The 20,367-nt window shown below is 28.2% G+C and overlaps 1 protein-coding gene across 1 annotated transcript; it reads right to left on the bottom strand.

The window, feature by feature from the left end:
- Positions 1–3,331: 3,331 nt before the first annotated feature.
- On the bottom strand, positions 3,332–4,208 carry LOC133683149 (FCS-Like Zinc finger 15-like). Its single transcript, XM_062106681.1, has 2 exons — positions 3,856–4,208; positions 3,332–3,680 (listed from the first exon to the last, which is right to left on the bottom strand). Exons 1-2 carry the CDS (start codon positions 4,110–4,112, stop codon positions 3,464–3,466), a joined length of 474 nt encoding a protein of 157 aa, XP_061962665.1. The 5' UTR covers positions 4,113–4,208; the 3' UTR covers positions 3,332–3,463.
- Positions 4,209–20,367: the final 16,159 nt, after the last annotated feature.

Raw genomic sequence — 20,367 nt, 5'->3', positions numbered from 1 at the left:
TCTTTGGATAGTACTTTTGTCATAGTTATTCATCGTGTGGATGCTGGCTGCATTGAATTATCATGAGTAGCTTCTTTCATCAGGGAAGTTGAAGCTGTTGATTCAAAGACTTGGATATAAACTAAAATATCATTTATCCCTGATATCGTATTCAAAACTGAAAAGTAATAAGAAAATGGTCAAGTCACGTGTAGAGAAGAACAAGTGAATATGCACAAGCTCAGCTGTCACTGCGAAGGCTCTGCCTGAAGATGAATCTCTCTTTGTTTGTATTTTTGAAGAGTTTGACTGGGTAGATTTTTAACTAATCTCTGTTCACCTGTACATAGATTAAAGGTCGAAGATCCCCAGAAAGAGTTGTGATTAGCACCATACAGTTTTGTCTGGAATGCATCTCGGAACCGATAAAACAGAATCGGATTATCGACAGGGTGGTGCAAGAACACAGCTGTCGCTTTCCAGGGAGGGTGGTGGCATATAGCACCATATAAAATACTCTCCCACCCTCCCATGTATGGTTTGCCCTTCATAGCTAAGCAAGGGTTCCAGCTTTCATGACTGCATGGGCACATGGGAAACTATAAAAGATTCCAAGTTCCTAATTCCTAACACATTTTCTTATTCTTTTAAATTCCAATATCAGTACCTTCGTGCCCACCTCGCTAGTCTGAGGACAGAATCCAGTGACTTTATGCCTGCCACCCACCACCCTCTTCTCTAACTTGGCATGTGTGTGCGCGCGTGTACATTATATACACACACTAGCTATATTTGACTTGTATTTTATTGTGGGTTGTATATTTTTTAATATATATATATATATATATATATATATAGAGAGAGAGAGAGAGAGAGAGATTTTTTTGACATGTTTTTTATATAAAAAAAATTAATATAAATAGAAAAGCTTATGCAATCATCTAATTAAATAAATTGATAATTATTTGTGTAAATAAATAAAAAAATAAAGTTATTTTTAAAAATAAAGTTTATCTATATGAAACATAAAACAATTATAGATAAATTAAAATAATTTTTTAAAAATTAAATATATATAAAATAATTTTTTAAAACAAAAACATTTATGCAAAAAAGGCTAACACAAGAAAAAAAAATTAGAGGAGGGATATTAATTGAAACATAAGTTAAAAAATTATTAAACAAAAGGTATTAATTAAAATAAAATCCAAAATTAGAATAAAAAATAAGAAAAAGACAGTGATAGTTTAGGTGTTGCAAGCGCGTTTAAAAAAACAAACGACATGGGTTATAGGCCCAATTGAATTTAATAAGTTAGTTGTATTTTAATTAGACGATATAGAAAAATAGGCAATGATAGTAAAAGAACAAGATTTTTATTAAAAAAAAAAAAGATCACTATAACTTAGATAGAAAACCTTGGAAGTGCAAATTTGGATTAAAAAAATGAGACAAAAAAAAACAATCTGAGTTAACATGATAAATATTAAACTTGGGTAATAAGGGACGAATCAACCTGAGTTAACCAGCAAAACTCGTGATCCATATCATGAGACCAAGATAACTCAACATAAAATAAATTTTTTTAAAAAAAACATAAAGCTAGTCTTTTAAAAAAAATAATGTTAAACGATAAAATCAGAAACGAAATTGAGCAAAACAAAAAAGATGTTGACTTACATTAACATTTTAAACTTGTGAACCATGTCATTAGACCGGAAGTACCTTAAAAAAAATTATAAAGCCCAATCCCAAACAATTCAAACGTTGAAGGATGAAATTGAAAAAAAAAATCAATTACAGAAAATGTTCTAAAATAAAAAATTATAATTAAAAGAATAAGGATGAAAGTCAAAATATAAAACAAATTGGAGGGAAACAAAAAACATTTGATAGAACGGTTACATTGAAAAGAAAAATAACTTTAATAAAAATAAAATCAAAAGAATGATGACCGAATTATAAAAAATAATACACCATAAACTGTGATTGAAAGATAAAACTGAAAATCAATTCAACGAAAACATTATATATGACATTGAAGTTAAAAGAATATATTAAAAATAAACAAAACTCTTATAAAAATATCAAAAATAAAAAAATAAAAATATCATTGAAACTGGACTGCAGGTGGGTTTAAGAAGGTTAATTCGGTCTTAAATTTTTTTAAAAAAAAATTAAAATAATATCATTTTAATTAAAAAAATTAATAAATTAATAGTGAAGCGACTGGGTTCTTTTATTTTTTATTCAACTCGAACTCATTCAATTAAAAATTCCCTAATTAATTGAGTCTCGTGTCAACCCTCTCGTCAAGCCAGCCAGGTTTCAAAACAATGTTTAATTTTATGTCAGTTTTACAATCAAACCTTCATATTTTCGGCATTTTTTTTGCAAGCAAACAAAACAAAACAAAGCCAGGTAAGAATGCAGGTGGGTTTAAAAGATAATATATATATTTTATAGTTTTGAAACTGGATTGCAGGTGGGTTTAAGAAGGTTAATTCGGTCTTAAAACTTCTTTAAAAAAATTAAAAAAATATCATTTTAATTAAAAAAATTAATAAATTAATAGTGAAGCGACTGGGTTTTTTTATTTTTTATTCAACTCGAACTGATTCAATTAAGAATTCAAACTGATTCAATTAAAAATTCACTAATTAAACGAGTCTCGTGTCAACCCACTCGCCAAGCCAGGTTTCACAACAAAGTTTGATTTTATGTTAGTTTTACGATCAAACCTTCATATTTTCGGCATTTTCTGCAAGCAAACAAAACAAAACAAAGCCAGGTAAGAATGCAGCCATGCAAGCACATGGTCACATAGAAATAAAACGACAGGGTTTTTTGCAAGAAATATTCTAATAAGAGAACCATTTTCTTCATTGTTCTAGAGGGTAATTTTGGTTTGCCAATGGGTACCATACAATTGTCCACAAGTACAAATTCTTCTCTCTTTTTTCCAAGTACAAATTCTTCTTGATTCACCACTACTAGCTTCAGCACCATCAAAATTGTTCCCTTGGCAGTGCACAGCGTCCTCTACACCTACACTAACACGCGCTTCTCAAATGAATCCACCATTTTGCATTAATTATTCTACACCTATTTTCAAATAAAATATTTGTTGAGCATCAACACTCTCAAATATAGCTATGGAGAGGGAATTGCAGGTTTTATTCTAGCTCGGCTTAACCTTGACCTTATGCAGGCGATTCCTCCCCTTTTTTTCCTGATTATTTATCAATTTATATTAAAATTTACAACCATTTATCTATTTTTTACGTGGAATATTCCCGGGTTAAGCCTGGTTTGTAAACTATGCCCATAGAGGTATGTGGGGGCTAAAAAGTTAATTAAAAACCCTTGTCAGCTTCATAGTTTACCCAAACGAAAAAGGATAGAAATGTCATTACAAAAAAGTAACAAGGGCAAAACTAGAAGAAGAAAAAACAGCACCACCGAGGCCTCCCTTTCCCCCCTCTCAGTAAGCAAAACCACCCGCTCGGTTTCTTGTGGTTTTGCGGTGACGATAAGCAGGAGTTGTAGAAGTGCTTTTAGTGGAGGAGGAGGAAGAAGCAGCAGCAGAACCAGTTGGTTTCATTGCAGAGAATGAACAGTTCTCTTTCCTTATTGTCTCTTCCTCGTCCATAAATATCTGCCTGCACCTGCACTCCACGCTACAAAAAGCCCTGTCCCCTCTACACACAACAAATCAAGAACATAATTACCCAACATCCAAATCAAAACTTCTTAGCACACAAACAAAGCAAAGGAGATAATAAAGATCTGGGCTTTGCACAAAAACAAGAAAAGATGAAGTCTTGAAGGTTAACAGAAACATGTCACAGAGATCCAGCACAACACTTTACTTACTTGTACATGTATATATCTTTTCCAGGCAAGAGTTTCTGCCCACAGAGAAAGCATTGTTGAAGAAAAGCAGGGACTGGAAAAGAACAGTTTCTGTAAGAAGGTAAAGGAGCAGTTGCAGAAGAAAAACTAGGAGGGCCGGAAGAAGGTTTGTTGCTGATCATCATCATCATCATGGTAGCCTTGTTGATAACTTGTGGGGTTTTGCTGTTAACACTACCACTCTTTTGTGCCTCAAGAACTATACTTAAACCCACCATGTCTCATCATAAAATGAATCTTTAAGCAAAGATTGTGCCTTTGCCACAATATGGCTATGGCTATATGGAAGGAGCAAGGAAGTGTTAAAAAAGTAGGGAAATAAATAAACAAGTAGCAGAGGAGAAGGGGATGGTACAAAAGGGAAGGATAGGTGGGTCCAATCACAGCAGTATTAAGGACGATTTGACTTGTAGTGCTTCTTAATTGCCACGTACCCCTTTTTCCTTTTTTGCTTTTTTTGAAAGAAATTGAATTTAAATATTTTTAAGAAGAAAATCATGTTTTTTCTAATATGAAATAAAAAGAATTTTAATTTAAATATTTTAATTTAAAAATATAATATAGTATTTTTTTCAAAGGATTTGAAACATTTTTATATATATATTCTATATTTTAAAAAAAAAAATCATGTTTTTTTAACGTGGGATAAAAAAACCTTTTGATTTAAATATTTCAATTTAAAAGAATAACATAATATCTTTTCAATGTGAGATTTGAAACCCTTTCGTATATATACTCTATATTTTCATGAAAAAAATAATATTTTTTTAATATAAGATTTGAAATTCATTAATATATATACTCTATATTTCTCAAAAAAATCATGTTTTTTTAATGTAAAATAAAAAAACTTTTTAATTTAAATACTTCAACTTAAAAAGATAAAATAATATCTTTTAAATGTGGGATTTGAAACCCTTTCATATATATACTCAATGTTCTCATGAAAAAAGTTATGTTTTTTCAATATCGGATTTGAAAACTCATTAGTATACATACTCTATGTTTCCAAAAAAAATTATTTTTTTTCAATGTATAATAAAAAAAAATTTTGATTTAAATATTTCAACTTAAAAGGATAACATAATATTTTTTCAATGTGGAATTTGAAACCCTTTCGTATATATACTCTATATTTCTATAATATTCATCGGTGAAACCCTTAACCTATTAACTTTTTAAAAAAATATTTTTTATTAAAATTATAACATTTTAATTACTCTTTAAGAAAATAAAGGTTTAGTTGAATAGATGCAGGTAAAACCTTAAATTAAGTTTTATAATTATAGTTCTATCATTAAAACAATATATAAGGTGTGATATTTCAATGTAGCAGTAGATATAACTAGTTTGAATTACTACGGTGAAATTATTGTTTTATTTTTTAGTGTAAAAAATAGCTGTTGGTTATTGAGGTGCTCCAGTCTTTTTATTATTATTATTCATTGGTTATTAAAAAATTATTTGAGATTATCTAGGTTTTATTTATTTTTTGTACAGTGAAAATATATTTTTACCTTAAAAATTAATTAAATTTAAAGTTGTTGATCAATAATTTTTTTTACTTTTCATAAATTTTTAAATAATAAAAATATTTCTTTACCCTAGGATCAAAAAAATATTAGGCTATTAGGCAAGGATTTTTTTGGTTTTTCCATTCTTCATTTACAGTTAAAATACTTATTTGACATTGAAAAGAATAAAAAATAAGGTTTGCATCGAGGGTATTTTTATACTTTCACACAAGTTTTTGGGAAATCATCAAGGTCATAGAAGCGTTTTTGGTATATTCATGTTAAATTTTAAATTTTTTTAATCAAAAAATTATTGGTATGTGCTCAGTACATACCAATAAATGGGTGGCGTTCGCGTTGTTTAGAAGGCACATTTGACTTCACCTAATGGACAAAATTGGCCTTCCACCATCTCTTTTGAATGCCTATCATGTTCTCTTACACATGGTGTGGTGTATGTATATGATAGTCGGATTATCACTAGTGATTTTTTTTTTCTTTTTCGTTTATTTCTCCTACAATGTAAAGTGCATGGTTGTCCTCTTTTTTTTATATAATTTCAACTTTTGTTTTTTTGATTTTTTATTTCGCTCTTATTCCTTTTTATAAATTTTTTTTTTCAAGTTAGTCCTCAATTAAAATTTGTCATATGTTTTTTTTTCATTTTGGTCCTTAATCTTTTGGTTTTAAATTTTTTTTTGACCCTTTTATTGAAGTTTTTTTAGCTTTCAATTTCATCCCTCAATCAAAGCTTTTGTTGTTTTATTTTTTTCAACTTAGCCCTCATTCTTTTGATTTTTTTCTTTTGTTAAAACTATTTTTCAATTCAATTTAACCCTTCAATTGATATTTTTTGTTTACCCTTTAAGTAATTTTTTTTATTTTCACCCTCATTTCTTTTTAGATCCTTCTATATATGATTCATAGTAATTTATGGTACCTAAAACATTTAGGGTCATGATTTATTGAGTAACTTATTCATAGAATTTACAACATTGATTAATTCAATGTTAATTTGTGAGAAATAAAATTTACATAATTTTTTTTTTAAATAAATTCATAAATACCTAGGCATAATCTATTATATTTCTTGTATATTTTTTTCAGAATCTAAATAAGATCTATTTTAATTTTTTTACATTTAAGATTTCAATAAGATAGAAGAAGCATATTAAATACATTTATTTTAGTCTATACAATAAATAATGGAATAAAAATAACAAAAAGTGGAGTGTACATTAGATCATTCTAATATAAATCTATTGACTAAACTTTATCCAAGAGCTGAAGGATATGATTTCAAATAAAAAAAAAACAGTTTAACTAATGAATTTTATTTTATTTTATTTTTGTTAAAAATAATATAAAAATAATGTTATTAGAACTGAAAGAGTATTGAAACCGGTTAAAATAATACTTTATTGGTTTAGTGGTTTAATCAACTGTTCACTAATTGGTTTTCACGGGTCAATATAAAATTAAACTTATCAAGTAATTAAAAGTTTAAATTTTATTATTTTTATTTTTTAATTAAATTAATTAAAAATTAAATATAAGATGATTTTTTAAATATGGATGCTGTATCAAAGGTAATATCCGTATAGTAATCTTTTCGTGTAGTAGTGGATCTCCTACAGTCAAGGAAATTATTTCACTAAAATATATTATTTTTAAATTTTTTAAAAATATATAAAAAAAATTTAAATTAATCTAAATTAACTCCAAATTAACATTATCGGAGTTCTAAGCCGGGACACATGGCCGGACATATTTATTTACCACTTACTACAACCTAAATGGACACCGCTATTTCTCATTCGTGGGGCCTAGCTGGCCAATCTTGGATCCTAGTCTCACACGTGTTACAAAAGCCAAATTGCTTGTTTCATCCAAATTGATTGATCTCTACCAAATTTAACTTAATACTAGTTACATGACCCGCTGATATCATAGATTAATTTTTTTATATAAAAAATATTAAAAAAATATTAAGATATTAGATTTTTTTATAAAAATATACCCAAGAATTTCGGGTTTAGTTGCAACGTCTGACCTAAGACTGATATTTATAATATTAATAATAATATTAAACTTGCATGACCCAAGTTTAAATGGGTCTAGCTGCAATACCAGACCTAATAGTCTTGGATGTAGGTCTGGCTGTAAGGTCGTATCATAAAAATATAATAATTAAATAGATTAATTAAAAAGAAAAAAATAAAGAAAAAAACCAACAGGAAAAAAAAACTAACGAAGAGAAAAAATCTGAATCAACTGGGTTAACCCGTTAAACCTGAAATTAATGTTATGAAAGTATGATAATTAAATAGAAAAAAATTTAATATTAAAAAACTAAATTAAAAAATAATTAAAAAAGATAAAAAGACAAAAAAAAACTAAAGGCATCAGTTTTTTCACTGTGGACTGCACTGTGCAGTCCACAGTAAAAGGCTTAAAAAGGAAAAGAAAAAAAAAATAAAGGCATACGCCACGGGTTATTTTTTTTCATTGCATAAAAAAATCAAAAAATGCTAAGATCTAAGAGTGTTAGATCTTTCAACAAAGATATACCTAAGAGTCTTTGGTCTAGCTACAACGCTTGACCCAAGAGTAATATTTATAATATTAATAATAATATTAAACTTACATTACTCAAGTTTAATTGAGTCTAGTTGCAATAGCAGACCCGAGAGCTTTGGATGTGGGTCTGACTGCAAGGTCGTGTCATAAAAGTGTGATGATTAAATAGATTAATTAAAAAGAAAAAAATAAAGAAAAAAAACCAACCGGAAGAAAAAACTAATGAAGAAAAAAAAAATATGAATTAACTAAGTTAACCCTTCAAATCAGGTTAACTCATCAAATCTGAGATTCACGTCATGAAAGTTTGATAATTAAATAGAAAAAAAAAAATTACGGGTTAACCTAGAATTAACTGGGTTAACCTGTCAAGCCTGGGAGACGTGTCATGAAAGTCTGATAATTAAATAGAAAGAAATTTAACATTAACAAACAAACTAAATAAAAAATTAATTAAAAACAAAAAAAATTTCGGATTAACTTGTCAAACCAGGTTAACCCGTCAAACTTAGGATCCATGTCATGAAAGTCTGATAACTAAATAAAATAAAATTTAACATTAACAAACTAAATTAAAAAAAAATTCATTAAAAAAAACACATAAAAAAGCAAAAAGAAAAAGCCATAAAAGCATAAAAAAGAAAAAAGAACGGAAAAAAATGAGCAGTTTATAATAATAATAATAATAATAATAATAATATATAAGTGAATGAAAATAAAAGGCGTGGGGAAGCTTCAGTACTTTCCCCATGTCTTTTAGAGTATTACTTAATTTTATGAAGATCTAATAAAAAAAATTAAGAAATAAAAGAATAGGTCATTAAAAACATAACGAGATTTAATTTTTAACATATCTGGTACTATTAGAAAGATTTCAACGAGACGATTCTAACCACATATTAGAAGATCACTAAACAAAGTTATAATTGGTTAGGAGTTTTGTTCGGAGTTAATTAAGAGTTAATTACAAATTTATTTGATAGTCTTTCAAAATGATGTTAAAATTGTCTTGTCGAGATTTTTCTAATAATACCAAATTTATAAAAAAATAGAGCTCTAATATGTCTGTCCCTTATAAAGTATTTTTAATCTCCGTTTTTTTGCTCCAATCTTTTTTTTTTACCGAATCAACTTATCTTATATCTTTTTTTTTATTATTATTAGATCTTGAATTTCATATTTTAATAATTAGATTTTCATAAAGTTTTGGGTAGTATTTTAGTGAGATTAATTAATTTGCATGGCTAAACAACCAGTATTTTTAATAATAATAATAATATAGAACCTATATTTAAAAATACAATTGGGTTTAAATTGGGTTTTTTCTTAAATACTTTTACAACTTATACAATTACCCCAAAACTTTTACTAAATTTTGTTATTATTTTTTTATAAAAATCCCAATTTTGCTGGAAGGTGTTAAGCATGAGCAGCTGTTGGGTCACGTGCGCATCGTGAAAATGATAGAATATGGGGCCTAAAGGAACTGATGCCCAATTGAAATTAAAATTGAAATTGAAATTGACTTGACATGACACCACTTCTATGACACAATTCATCGTTTTGCCAGGCTTTAGTTGCAATATTTATACTATTTGAAAGTCCGGTAATAATTATGGTTTAAATAAGTTTTTTATTTAAAAATTTATTTAAATAATATTTTTTTATAATATTTTTTATATCATTATATAAAAAAATTTTAAAAATTTAATTTTAAATAAAAACATGTTTTAATTTTTTTAAAAAAACATGATTTGTTTTCGAGCACCGAGGAGATAACTGATAGTACTGTAATTTTAAAAAGTTTTAAATTTTTTTTTAAAATTTTATATATATATATATAGATTATTTTAATATATTGATATTAAAAATATATTTTTAAAAATAAAAATAATTATATTATTTTAATAAATTTTTAAATAAAAAGTATTTATCGCTGTAAATTTAACTGGAATGAATGATTTCGAAGAGCAAGGGACAAGAAAGTCTTTGCACGATGGCAACAAGGCGAAGAGTTGTGTCGGAGATGCTTGCGTCGGGACTAAAAAGGGAATTTGAGACGGGAGATTTTGGGAACAAACGAAACGAACAGTGATGGGGATGTTTGTTAAGGAAACAAAAGGGTTTCAAAGATTAAAAGTGACCGGCTGGCTGGAATATATTTCCAATACAGTCGATCGAGAGAGAGAGAGTACAATTTTCAATCATAATAATAATAATAATAATAATAAAATATTCTTTTAATTTTTGAAAAAATTTAAATTTATTTTTATTTTTTTTCAAATTAATATTTTTTTTGATATTTTCATATCATTTTGATGTGCTAATGTTAAAAATAATTTTAAAAAAATAAAAATATATAATTTTGATGTATTTTCAAGTAAAAATCACTTTGAAAAACAACCACAATCACACTTTCAAACACGCCAAGCTGATTTTTAAAATAAAAGTGGAAGATATGTTTGATTTCTATTAGTTTTACTTTTTAAAAAATAAATATTCCATAGACTTAATAAAGAAAAAAAATTCAAGAATAAAATAAAAAAAAAGTCTCTTATTTATTTACCTTGAGATTATTTATTTATTTTTTTCAAACTTTAAATCTACACTGGATTTGTTTTTCAATCTAAGAAGTCAAAGAATTATTAATTCTTTTCTTATTTTTGTTATTGCAATCTGATTAGCAAATACAATAGTGATCATCATCTGGGTCATGTAAATTAAAAGACAATCTAATACTTTTTAATGATGGATAATATTATTTATTTATTAATATGTATTTAAGAATAATTTCATAAAAGTTTTGATTTTAGTGATTGAGCATATTTCTTACTTTTACATGAAATTTGTTTATTTCTTAGGTTTTTTTCCCTTGGCCTTTAATTTTTTTTAAAAGAACTAAGATAATAAATAAATAAAATACAGGATGAATAAATAAAGAATTATCTAGAAAAATAAAGAACTTTAGGAAATAAATAAATTTATTTTTATTTTTTTAATTCATTTCTGAAGTGCTTAATCAATTGTTTATTTTTCTAACGTTGGAATCAATAGAAATTTGAAGCGTGTTCATCCTTGCTTTTAAAAGTTGAATTCATCACGGTGTGTTTGTCAAGAATATCATCAAATAATTAAATTGTATTGGGAAATATATTAAAAGTAGATAAATCATGCTTGTTATGACTTTTATATATATATATATATATATATATATATAATGTTTTTTAATAAAATTTAAACATCTAAATAAACCTATAATTAATAATATGAGAGAATTGCTTCCTAGAAGTTCCTTACAGATAAAGAATGGTTCCTTATATATTTTACTGACACAAGACTAATTATGCCAAATTGGAAAATAAAAAATTAAAAAAAATGAAAAAAATAATGCTTTAATCGTATAGTTTTTATCCTATCTTCATTAAAATATTTTTTAATACAATTTGTTTTATGATATAAATATTATATTAATATAAAGATACACCATAAAATCGGATAGTCTAAATCAAGTCTCTTTTTAAAAAAAAAAAATATCAATGACACATTCTTCAAGTTTTGAAGTTTGAACTCAATAAAGCTTTGTTTGTTTTTATATTTTAAAAGTACTTTTAAAAAATTTATAAATTTTTTATTTATTTTTTTATTTTAAATTAATATATTTTAATATTTTTAGATTATTTTGATATGCTGATATTAAAATAATTTTTTTAAAATATTATTTTAATACTTTTCTTATTAAAAAATAACCACTCCTAAACATGTATACTAAATTAAACACATCACATTTTTTTATAACAAATTTTTATGTTTGTGTTGTTAGTAAAATCATTAAAATTAAAATTGATATCAAGAACATGATTTTAATTAAATAATTTCTTTAAGAAACTAGATGAATTATTTCTCTGGAAAACATGGAAATGTCATAAAAGATATTACGAAATAATTTAAGTAAGATTCATACAATTTGAGAAATAGTATATATAAATTTATTTTTTATTCTAAATCAAATAAGCATCCTTTATCTCAAATATCATAATTTCCTTTTTTTTTTAAAGCTAATATATTTTTAAACTTTTTTTACAATAATATATAGGAGATAATTCCCCACTACTTGTTGTTATGGTTTATGTGTTTGTGAATTGGGGTGTGTGTGTGTGTCTATATATATATATATATATATATAAAAGCTAAAGAGAAAATGAATGGACAGAAAAAACAAAAAGAGACAATATATAATTTAATAATTAACCTCTCTGTATAGTGTATAGCATACGGCCATTGAATGCGGATGGATGGTAGAATATCTTCAGAACGCCTACCTGTACACTTAGGCTCAATGGACTTTAGTAGCCAAACAAGATCTTCAAGGATAAAACACCCCTACTCATCCTCACTGCATCCAGCAGATTAGACCTTTGGAATCGGACTATACATCTTTGAATCATGTTCTTCCTGAGGGAAAATCTTGCCCGAACCTTCTTGCTAAGAAGGGAAGTTCTCTTTATACTCCTCTAATTGCTAGGTACGAACCTCTTGTGGGCCTGCTGCTACATTTTTCTTTCTTTCTCTCTTTCTTTTTTAATAGTGAGTTCAATTTCAAACCTGGCTAACCTAGAATCTAGACTAATCCAAGTTGAAAAAAATAATAATATAGAGTTGACCTTCTTGACTCGTGACCCGAGTCTTGTCTTGGGTTGGATTTTAAAACTAAAAAATTATAAAAACTTGTAGAGACACAAGAATGACTCAAAAGATACTATTTACTTTGTATTCAATAGTATATATATATATATATATATATATATATATATATATATATATATAAATATATAAAGATTTACATACAACTAATTGAGTAACATAAGGAGAGTAAAATAGAGATTACAAGAGATTTGAAATTTAAAATAGCTAAAAATATTGATGACTAGAGTTTTATGGTAGTTGATGTAGATTTCTTTTTAATATCTTTAGAGTCTTGATCTTTTGGTGGTTGTTATGTCAGCTAATACTCTAACACCCTCTTCAAACTGTAAAGAAGGAAACATACACACAAGTTGTTTATCATAAATGTAAATCTAGTGGTAATATGATCTTTTGTAAAAATTTCTGCAATCTGATCTTGTGTTGAAATGTACTTAACTTGGATATCACGATTAACCACTTTCTCCCGAATGAAATGGTAATCAATCTCTAAGTGCTTTATACGTGCATGAAAAACAGGATTAGAAGCTAATGCAATGGCACCAATATTGTCATATCACAAAGTTGGGGTAGTAGGTAACATGATATTTAAATCATAAAGGAGCATACGAAGCCAATATAATTCAGCACTTGTATGAGTCATGCTTATGTATTCAGCCTCAGTGCTGGATCGAGAGACAATCCCTTGCTTTTTACTACTCTAGGAAATTGGACTATTTCCAAGAAACACCCTAAAACAAGTAGTGTTATGCTTTTCGTCTAGGTTGTTTGCCCAATTAGAATCGCAATATGCATTTAGTTTGATTTCCCCTCGAACATGGTGAAAACCAAAATCTACAGTGCCTTTTAGATATCTTAAGACACGTTTCACAACCATCTAATGTATATCACAAAGAAAGTGTATAAATTGATATAACTAGTTTATAGAATATGCAATATCTAGTCTTGTGATCGTGCAACACTGAAGATCACCCATAGCTCTTTAATATTCAGTTGGATCATCTAAAATATCACTAGCAGTAGATGATAACTTTAAAACAGAAGATGATGGACAGTTGAGAGGCTTCGCACCAAGTATATATAAGTGTTCCAGTAGATCAATAATGTATTTCGACTAGCGTGGGTGTAAATCATCTTGGTATCATAGTGCTTCAACACCAAGAAAATAACTTAACTTACTCAAATCTTTAATTGGAAACACTGTCTTTAGTTTTTCAATAAAATGATGAACTTCATAACTATTAGAACCTATTACAATTATATCATTAACAAATACCAACACAAAAATATGTTAAGTGTTAGAAATGTATGTAAATAATGAATAACTCGTCTTGGGTTCTAAAAATCCAAAATCAATGACTTAGTGTGAGAGACGCTTAAACCAGATGTGAATAGCTTGTTTAAGACCATTGAGGGACTTATGCATATGACAAACATGATTTGAAAAGTTTTTATTAGTATAGCCCTTCGACTACTTCATATATACCTCTTTACCTAGAATACCATGAAGAAGAGCATTACAAATATCCAACTACCTAATATTCCATCTGAAAAAGATAGCAGAGCATAAAGCATTGTTGCAGGCCTCACTACTAGAGAGAAAGTGTTATGGTAATCAATACCAAGAAGTTGATCAAACCCTTTAGCTATAATCCTTTCTTTGTGGCGGTTGATACCTCTATTAGGATTCCTTATAAACCCATTTATTTCTAATAGCACGTTTGTTCAATGGTCTTGGACAAAGAGACCATGTCCTATTAGCCATCAATACATCAAATTCACAACTCATTGCTGCTAGCCATTCAAGTTTAGTTGTTGTCTTTGTAAAAAATGTAGTTTCAGATTCAATAACAATGCTGGACAAAACACACAAAGGGTGGCAGGTAGCAAAGAATGTTCTAAAACCAATGAACTCTTTAGGCTTGAGTTTACCTGTTTTAGATTTGGTAACAATTTCTCTAGGTGGAATAAAAGGTGGTTCATGTTGAGTTTCAGAAAGATTGGTTGTAATGAGAGGATTATATGGCATGGAGTAATGTGCAGGTAACTCAATATCTAGTGAAGGGGACATGAAGTTTAGTCTCCTAAGAGGATTTAAAGACCGTGTATCAGTTGTTGGTAAGGTTGGACTATCGGGTAGGGCATTTGTGTGATGTATTGAGTCTTATCGTGTAACACTTGAAATAAAAATTAAATGTTGAATATTTGAAAGTAAAGGAATTGTAAGAGGAATAGAAGTCATACCTGATAACCGTTGCTCTTATATGTGATAGAGGATTGATTTCTGTCCAAGTGAGGGAAAGTTTCTTTATCAAATATCACATGGCTAAAGATAAAAAAAAAATGTTGTTTTATAATATAAGAAACAATACCCCTTTTGTTCATTTGAATATCCTATGAAAATACATTATTTACTTCTGAAAGCTAACTTATGATCTTTATATGGTATGAAATAAGGGTAATAGACGTAACTAAAAGTTTGAAGTTCAGAATATATAGTTATCGTTTTATAAAGGACAAAGTATAATGGTAGATTTGTAAGAACCTTGGTTTGATCAATCAAGTATATTGATGTTAAGAAAGCATCTACACAATAACAATTTGAAAGATCAACTTTTGCTAAAAGAGTTAATCTCATTTCTTGGATATGTCTATATTTGCATTCAGCTATACTATTTTATAGAGATGTATAAGGGCATGTTAAGCGATGAAAAATACCATATTTAGCTAAAAGTTTTTAAAAATATTTAGATAAATATTCTCCATCATTATCATATTGTAATTGCTAAATTGAACAAAAAAAATAAATTTTCAAAAATAAATTTATATTTTTTAACTCACTTTTAAAATGCACAGGATACATCCATGTAAAATGACTGAAATAATCAATACATAACACATAATAGCGGCAACCTCCAACTGAAGTGATATGGATATCCATATATCAGTATGGGTCAAAGTTAAAGGTTTTGTGGACTGTTTATTGGAGTCATTGAAAGATAACTTTTAGCTTTTCCTAACTGACAGGAATGGTAGACACTTGATTTGCTGGTTGACTATTTTATTTGTTGGTAATAAAATAAATAATCTAGGATGGACTTGGAATGATGACTAAGACGATCATATCATTGATTTGTGGTGGCCTTTGTCCCTAACTTGGAAGCTAAACATCGAAAATTAATGGTGTAGCTCTTATTCCCATTAATAGGATAGAGACTACCCTCAACCAGCTTGTGGAGTAGCAATCACCCAGTCTTATTCTCTTTAACATAGAAATCAATTCCAATTATAATGAAATAACAATCATTGTCTTGGTAAAATTGGTTAATAGATAAAAGATTGGTTGCAACTTGAGAATAATGAAAAACTTTATTCAAATAAAAGGAATCATGAGCTATATTTATAGATGAAAAACTAGTGTTTTGGATTACCAAACTTGAACCATTGCGTGACAGTTTCAAGACTGTCATAAGGCTGAAGAGTTTTTAAATTTGTTGCATTGGCAGTAATATGAGTGTTAGCCCCACTATTTGCATTCTAAGTTTGGTGCTCAAAAGTGTTGTTAGCCTCAACAATTATTGGTGCTGATTTAAAAAGAGTTCCCCCACCTTGGAAAGAAAAATTAAAGCGCTGGAAACAATCCGAAGCAACATGACCATGCTTTTGCCATGTCTAACATTATGGTCTGTCATGTGGAGTTGTACGATCATTATTGGACTGGAATCTTGAAAGTCCACGAGGTTGTGCTAATGTTGTAGCTTGTTGAGATTTTGAAGCAGTATTTGTAGGCTTCCTTTTTTATAATTAAATGTCTTTGTAGCAAATAAAAAATTTTGATTTTGCATTTAAGTAGATGCATCAATTAATGTCTCAAAACTTAAAAATTTAGACAAAAAATCATTAAGAGATAAGTATTTTTCCCTGCAAGCAAAATGGTAAAATGTAATAAATGAAGTAAATGTGGCACGAAGACCACCAATTAAGAAAGTGATGAAGTCTTGATCATCTATTAGTTGGCATGCAGCAGGAAGGTGATCAACCAATTGTTTAGTATCTTCAAGGAATGCAGAGTATGAACGATTACCTTAAATGATAGTCTGAAGTTGTCTTTTAAGAAGAGCAATATGTGACCTTGAAGTAGTTGAAAATCTAGTTTGAAAAGAATCTTAGACTTGTTTGGAGGTTTTTAGACTAAAGACAGTAAATACTAGCTTATCAGAAATAAAGGCTATTAACTAGCTTAAAACACAATTGTCTTTCTTGAACCAAATTGCATAAGCTAGATTAGGAGAGTCATATGAAAAGGTCTTGGATGGTGCTTCTGTTAGAAAATAATATAAATCATATCCAATCAATCGTCTCTACCGTTGTAAAATAAGAGCGGACCTTGCCTAACCGTTTAATTTGTTGGGTTGAGATGGTTCTTTAACGTGGTATCAGAGCCTTGATGACCAAGCGATCACGAGTTCGAATCTCACCATTCTTATTTATTTGATAAAAATTAAGCACAAAGTGGTGTGGGCCTGTGCAAGTTTCAAGCCTAAAAGGCTTTCACTTGAGGGGATGTGTTAGAGAATAATATAAATCATATTCAAGCAATCATCCATACCGTCGTAAAATAAGAGCGGACCTTACCTAATAGTTTAAGCTATTAGGCTGAGATGATTTTGTGACAGCTTCTTTAGATACACCAATCATACCATTCATATCTTAACCCCAAAGAAAAAAAATTGAGCTAAATACTCCTTGACAAGTAATTGTGTCCTTCAAGTTTTTGACTGACAAGTTATGAAATGAATGAATCTGTTAAGTAGATAAAGATAAAGAATTGATGGAAACAAAGGAAGCCATAGTAAAGATGGAGAAGATGAGGAAGATTCGTGTGTGGAAGCTTCGGAAAGGATCAAGTGTCTGTCTATTGCTGCTCTAATACCATGAAAACTTATAGAAACTTGTAGAGACATGATAAAGAGAATGACTCAAATGATACTATTTATTTTGTATTTGGTAGGATATATAGAGATTTATAAACAACTAATTGAGTGACAAAAAATAATAAAATGAAGATTATAAGAGATTTAAAATTCAAAATAGCTAAAGCTATTAATGACTAGAGATTTTAAAGATTGGTGGTTATTGTAGAGTGTTTAAAGAGATCTCTTGATGGTTGTTATGTAAGCTAAATACTCACAAAAACTATGGTTTAGGCTTGTTTACATCTACAAGATTAGGGAGCCCATAGTTCTACAGTTAGTATGTTTCATAAGCTAAAATGTCATTACACTATAAAGAGTGGCCCATGACAAGAGTTATCTATAACTTACACACCAACTTCAAAAGTGTTGATTTTTTGATGTCTCTAGTTGGCTTGGTCCATTGTATATCTCATCTCATCAAAAAAATAAATTGGAATAACATTACACTCCTAATTAATAAGAATGTTGTAATAACATTTGTTTTTTTTTTAATGTTTCTATTTTTTTAATCAATGAAAATAGATTGTATTAACTCCACTGGAATTGATTTTTTTTCAAGATATCTTGAGTTAGAATATATGTTTTTTTAATAACAAAGAAAAAAAACATAAACATGGATGACAATATTATTAATTCCCTACCCTACTAGATAGGGCTCTTTTTGAGGAACTTGATATTTCTCCATATTTTTTTTATTGTCTTCCAAAATTGATATGCTTAGTTAACCTCAAAATAACTTGTTTAGAACCAATTGGCACTTGAGATAAATAGTGACAATTGGCCATAAAAGATATAGTAGTATAGGGCTGGGAGTCTAGGACTTTCCACTACCTGCCCAGCATGCATGCATGTGCTACGACCATGTCTGGCATAGGCAAATTATTGTGAAGCTTACGCATCAAAGAGGGTTATTTTCATTATTTTAACCTTAAATTATTTGTTATGGTTATGTGGTGGATGGATTTGAAATTTAATATTTAATAAATATATAAAAAAAAGTTGATACATGCATCGCGAGTGAAGAATTGTTGTTGTTTTGGGCAACGCAAACCGCATCGCCTGGTAACCAAACAACGAGGTCCAAATTCTTTTCCCAACCCCTTTATATTTGCTCGACACGTGTCTTCAATAGACCACCGATTTGGTGCCAAAGCCTTTTCTTTTTTACTTTTCCTTATTCTCTCTCATCTCCTTTGTTTTAGTGCTTGGCCCTCTAAATTTTTCGAAGTTAACTCTCAATTTGTTTTGGCTTAAAATCTGATCACTATTTTTTTGGTTTTTAATTTTTTTCATTGGCCCTTTTGTAATTTTTTGTGTAATTTCATCATTCGATCTTAATTTGTTATGTATTATTTTTCCACTCCGGTCCCTTTTCTTTTGATTTTTTATTTTTTTTCTTAATTTTTTTGTGCAATTTTTATTGGTTTTTAATTTCATCTTTCAATCCAAATTTATGATGTATTGCTTTTTTTTTTGTTTCAATTTGATCTTTATTCTTTTGATTTTTTATCCTTTTATTAAAGTTTTTTCTATTTCTATTTCACCTTTCAATAAATTGTTTTTCTTTCCCTCTAATTTATTTTTTATTTTGTTTTTTTATCTCTACTTTTCTAATTGCTATTTTTTTGTTATCATTTTTTTTCAATTTCATCCTTTAACATTTAACTTGCTGGTGATTGTGTTTTATAGTTTTTCCATGTATGGTTCTTCTAGTCTAATGAATTAAGTCACAAGTTTGAAAAGTTAACGCAGGTCAACATTATTGTTGTGACTTACTTTCTTTTCTGATTTCATCGTTCAATATTATTTATTTTTTAAAATTGATCTTGTGATTTTTTTCAATTTCTGTTTCTTTGGGTTGTTTAGATCTCAAGGTATGAGTTTTTACAGGTTAATCCGGGTTGACTCTTTTTTTATTACCCAAGTTATTTGTCTATTACATTACCTCGGGTTGACTCAGATTAGTTTTTATATCCAATTTTGTATTTTCAAAGTTTTTTTCTTTAAATTATCATGTGTTTTTTAAACAATTATTGGTTTGGTTACCTATTTTTTTGAAGTCTTATTAAAATAAGATTAACTTATTTTCACATGATTAAGATTATAACTCAAGTTGTTATTTTTTATTTTTGAAATGTACTTGCATCCCTTGACTTTGATTTTTATATAAAAAATTATAGACCAATGGCGTAATTCGGACCGGCAGCATACTACAGGCTCAAATCTAGTTTGAAGCCGGTGCTGATTTTCAACATGGATCAATGAGCTGTTGAATACAAAGCTATAATGGGTTGTATGTGTAGGAAGTGTTTGAATTATTTTTTAAAATGTTTTTTTTTTAATAAATGTATTAAAATAATATATATTTTTTAATTTTTTTTAAAATATTCTTGATATTAATATATTAAAATGATATAAAAAAATATATAAAAATTAAAATTAAAAATGAAAAAAATGAAAAAAATTAAATTTTTTTTTAAAAAATAATAATTTAAAACACAGAAATAAACAGATAAATGGATACAAATCCGAATGCAATTATGGCGAGGCTGCACCTCTTTAGTTGCGAAGCACACGGCCATCATAGAAAAGGTCCTTTGCCACCTCACCTCCATGTCATGGCCTCGTGCTTAGCATGAACAAGGACCAATCTAAAATTAGGATGGCCTTAAGTCTGGATTTACGCCTAATATCTAGAGTCG

Source organism: Populus nigra, chromosome 2 (genome assembly GCF_951802175.1).
Source record: "Populus nigra chromosome 2, ddPopNigr1.1, whole genome shotgun sequence".
NCBI classification, from domain to species: Eukaryota; Viridiplantae; Streptophyta; class Magnoliopsida; order Malpighiales; family Salicaceae; genus Populus; species Populus nigra.
This window is presented reverse-complemented; position numbering and strand designations above follow the sequence as displayed.

Bases quoted from the DNA above. Each gene is read 5' to 3' on its own strand.
- LOC133683149 (XM_062106681.1), bottom strand. From the start codon at position 4,112: ATGGTGGGTTTAAGTATAGTTCTTGAGGCACAAAAGAGTGGTAGTGTT. The intron at 3,681-3,855 runs GTAAGTAAAGTG...TGTTGTGTGTAG, and splicing joins AAAGATATATACATGTACAA to AGGGGACAGGGCTTTTTGTA.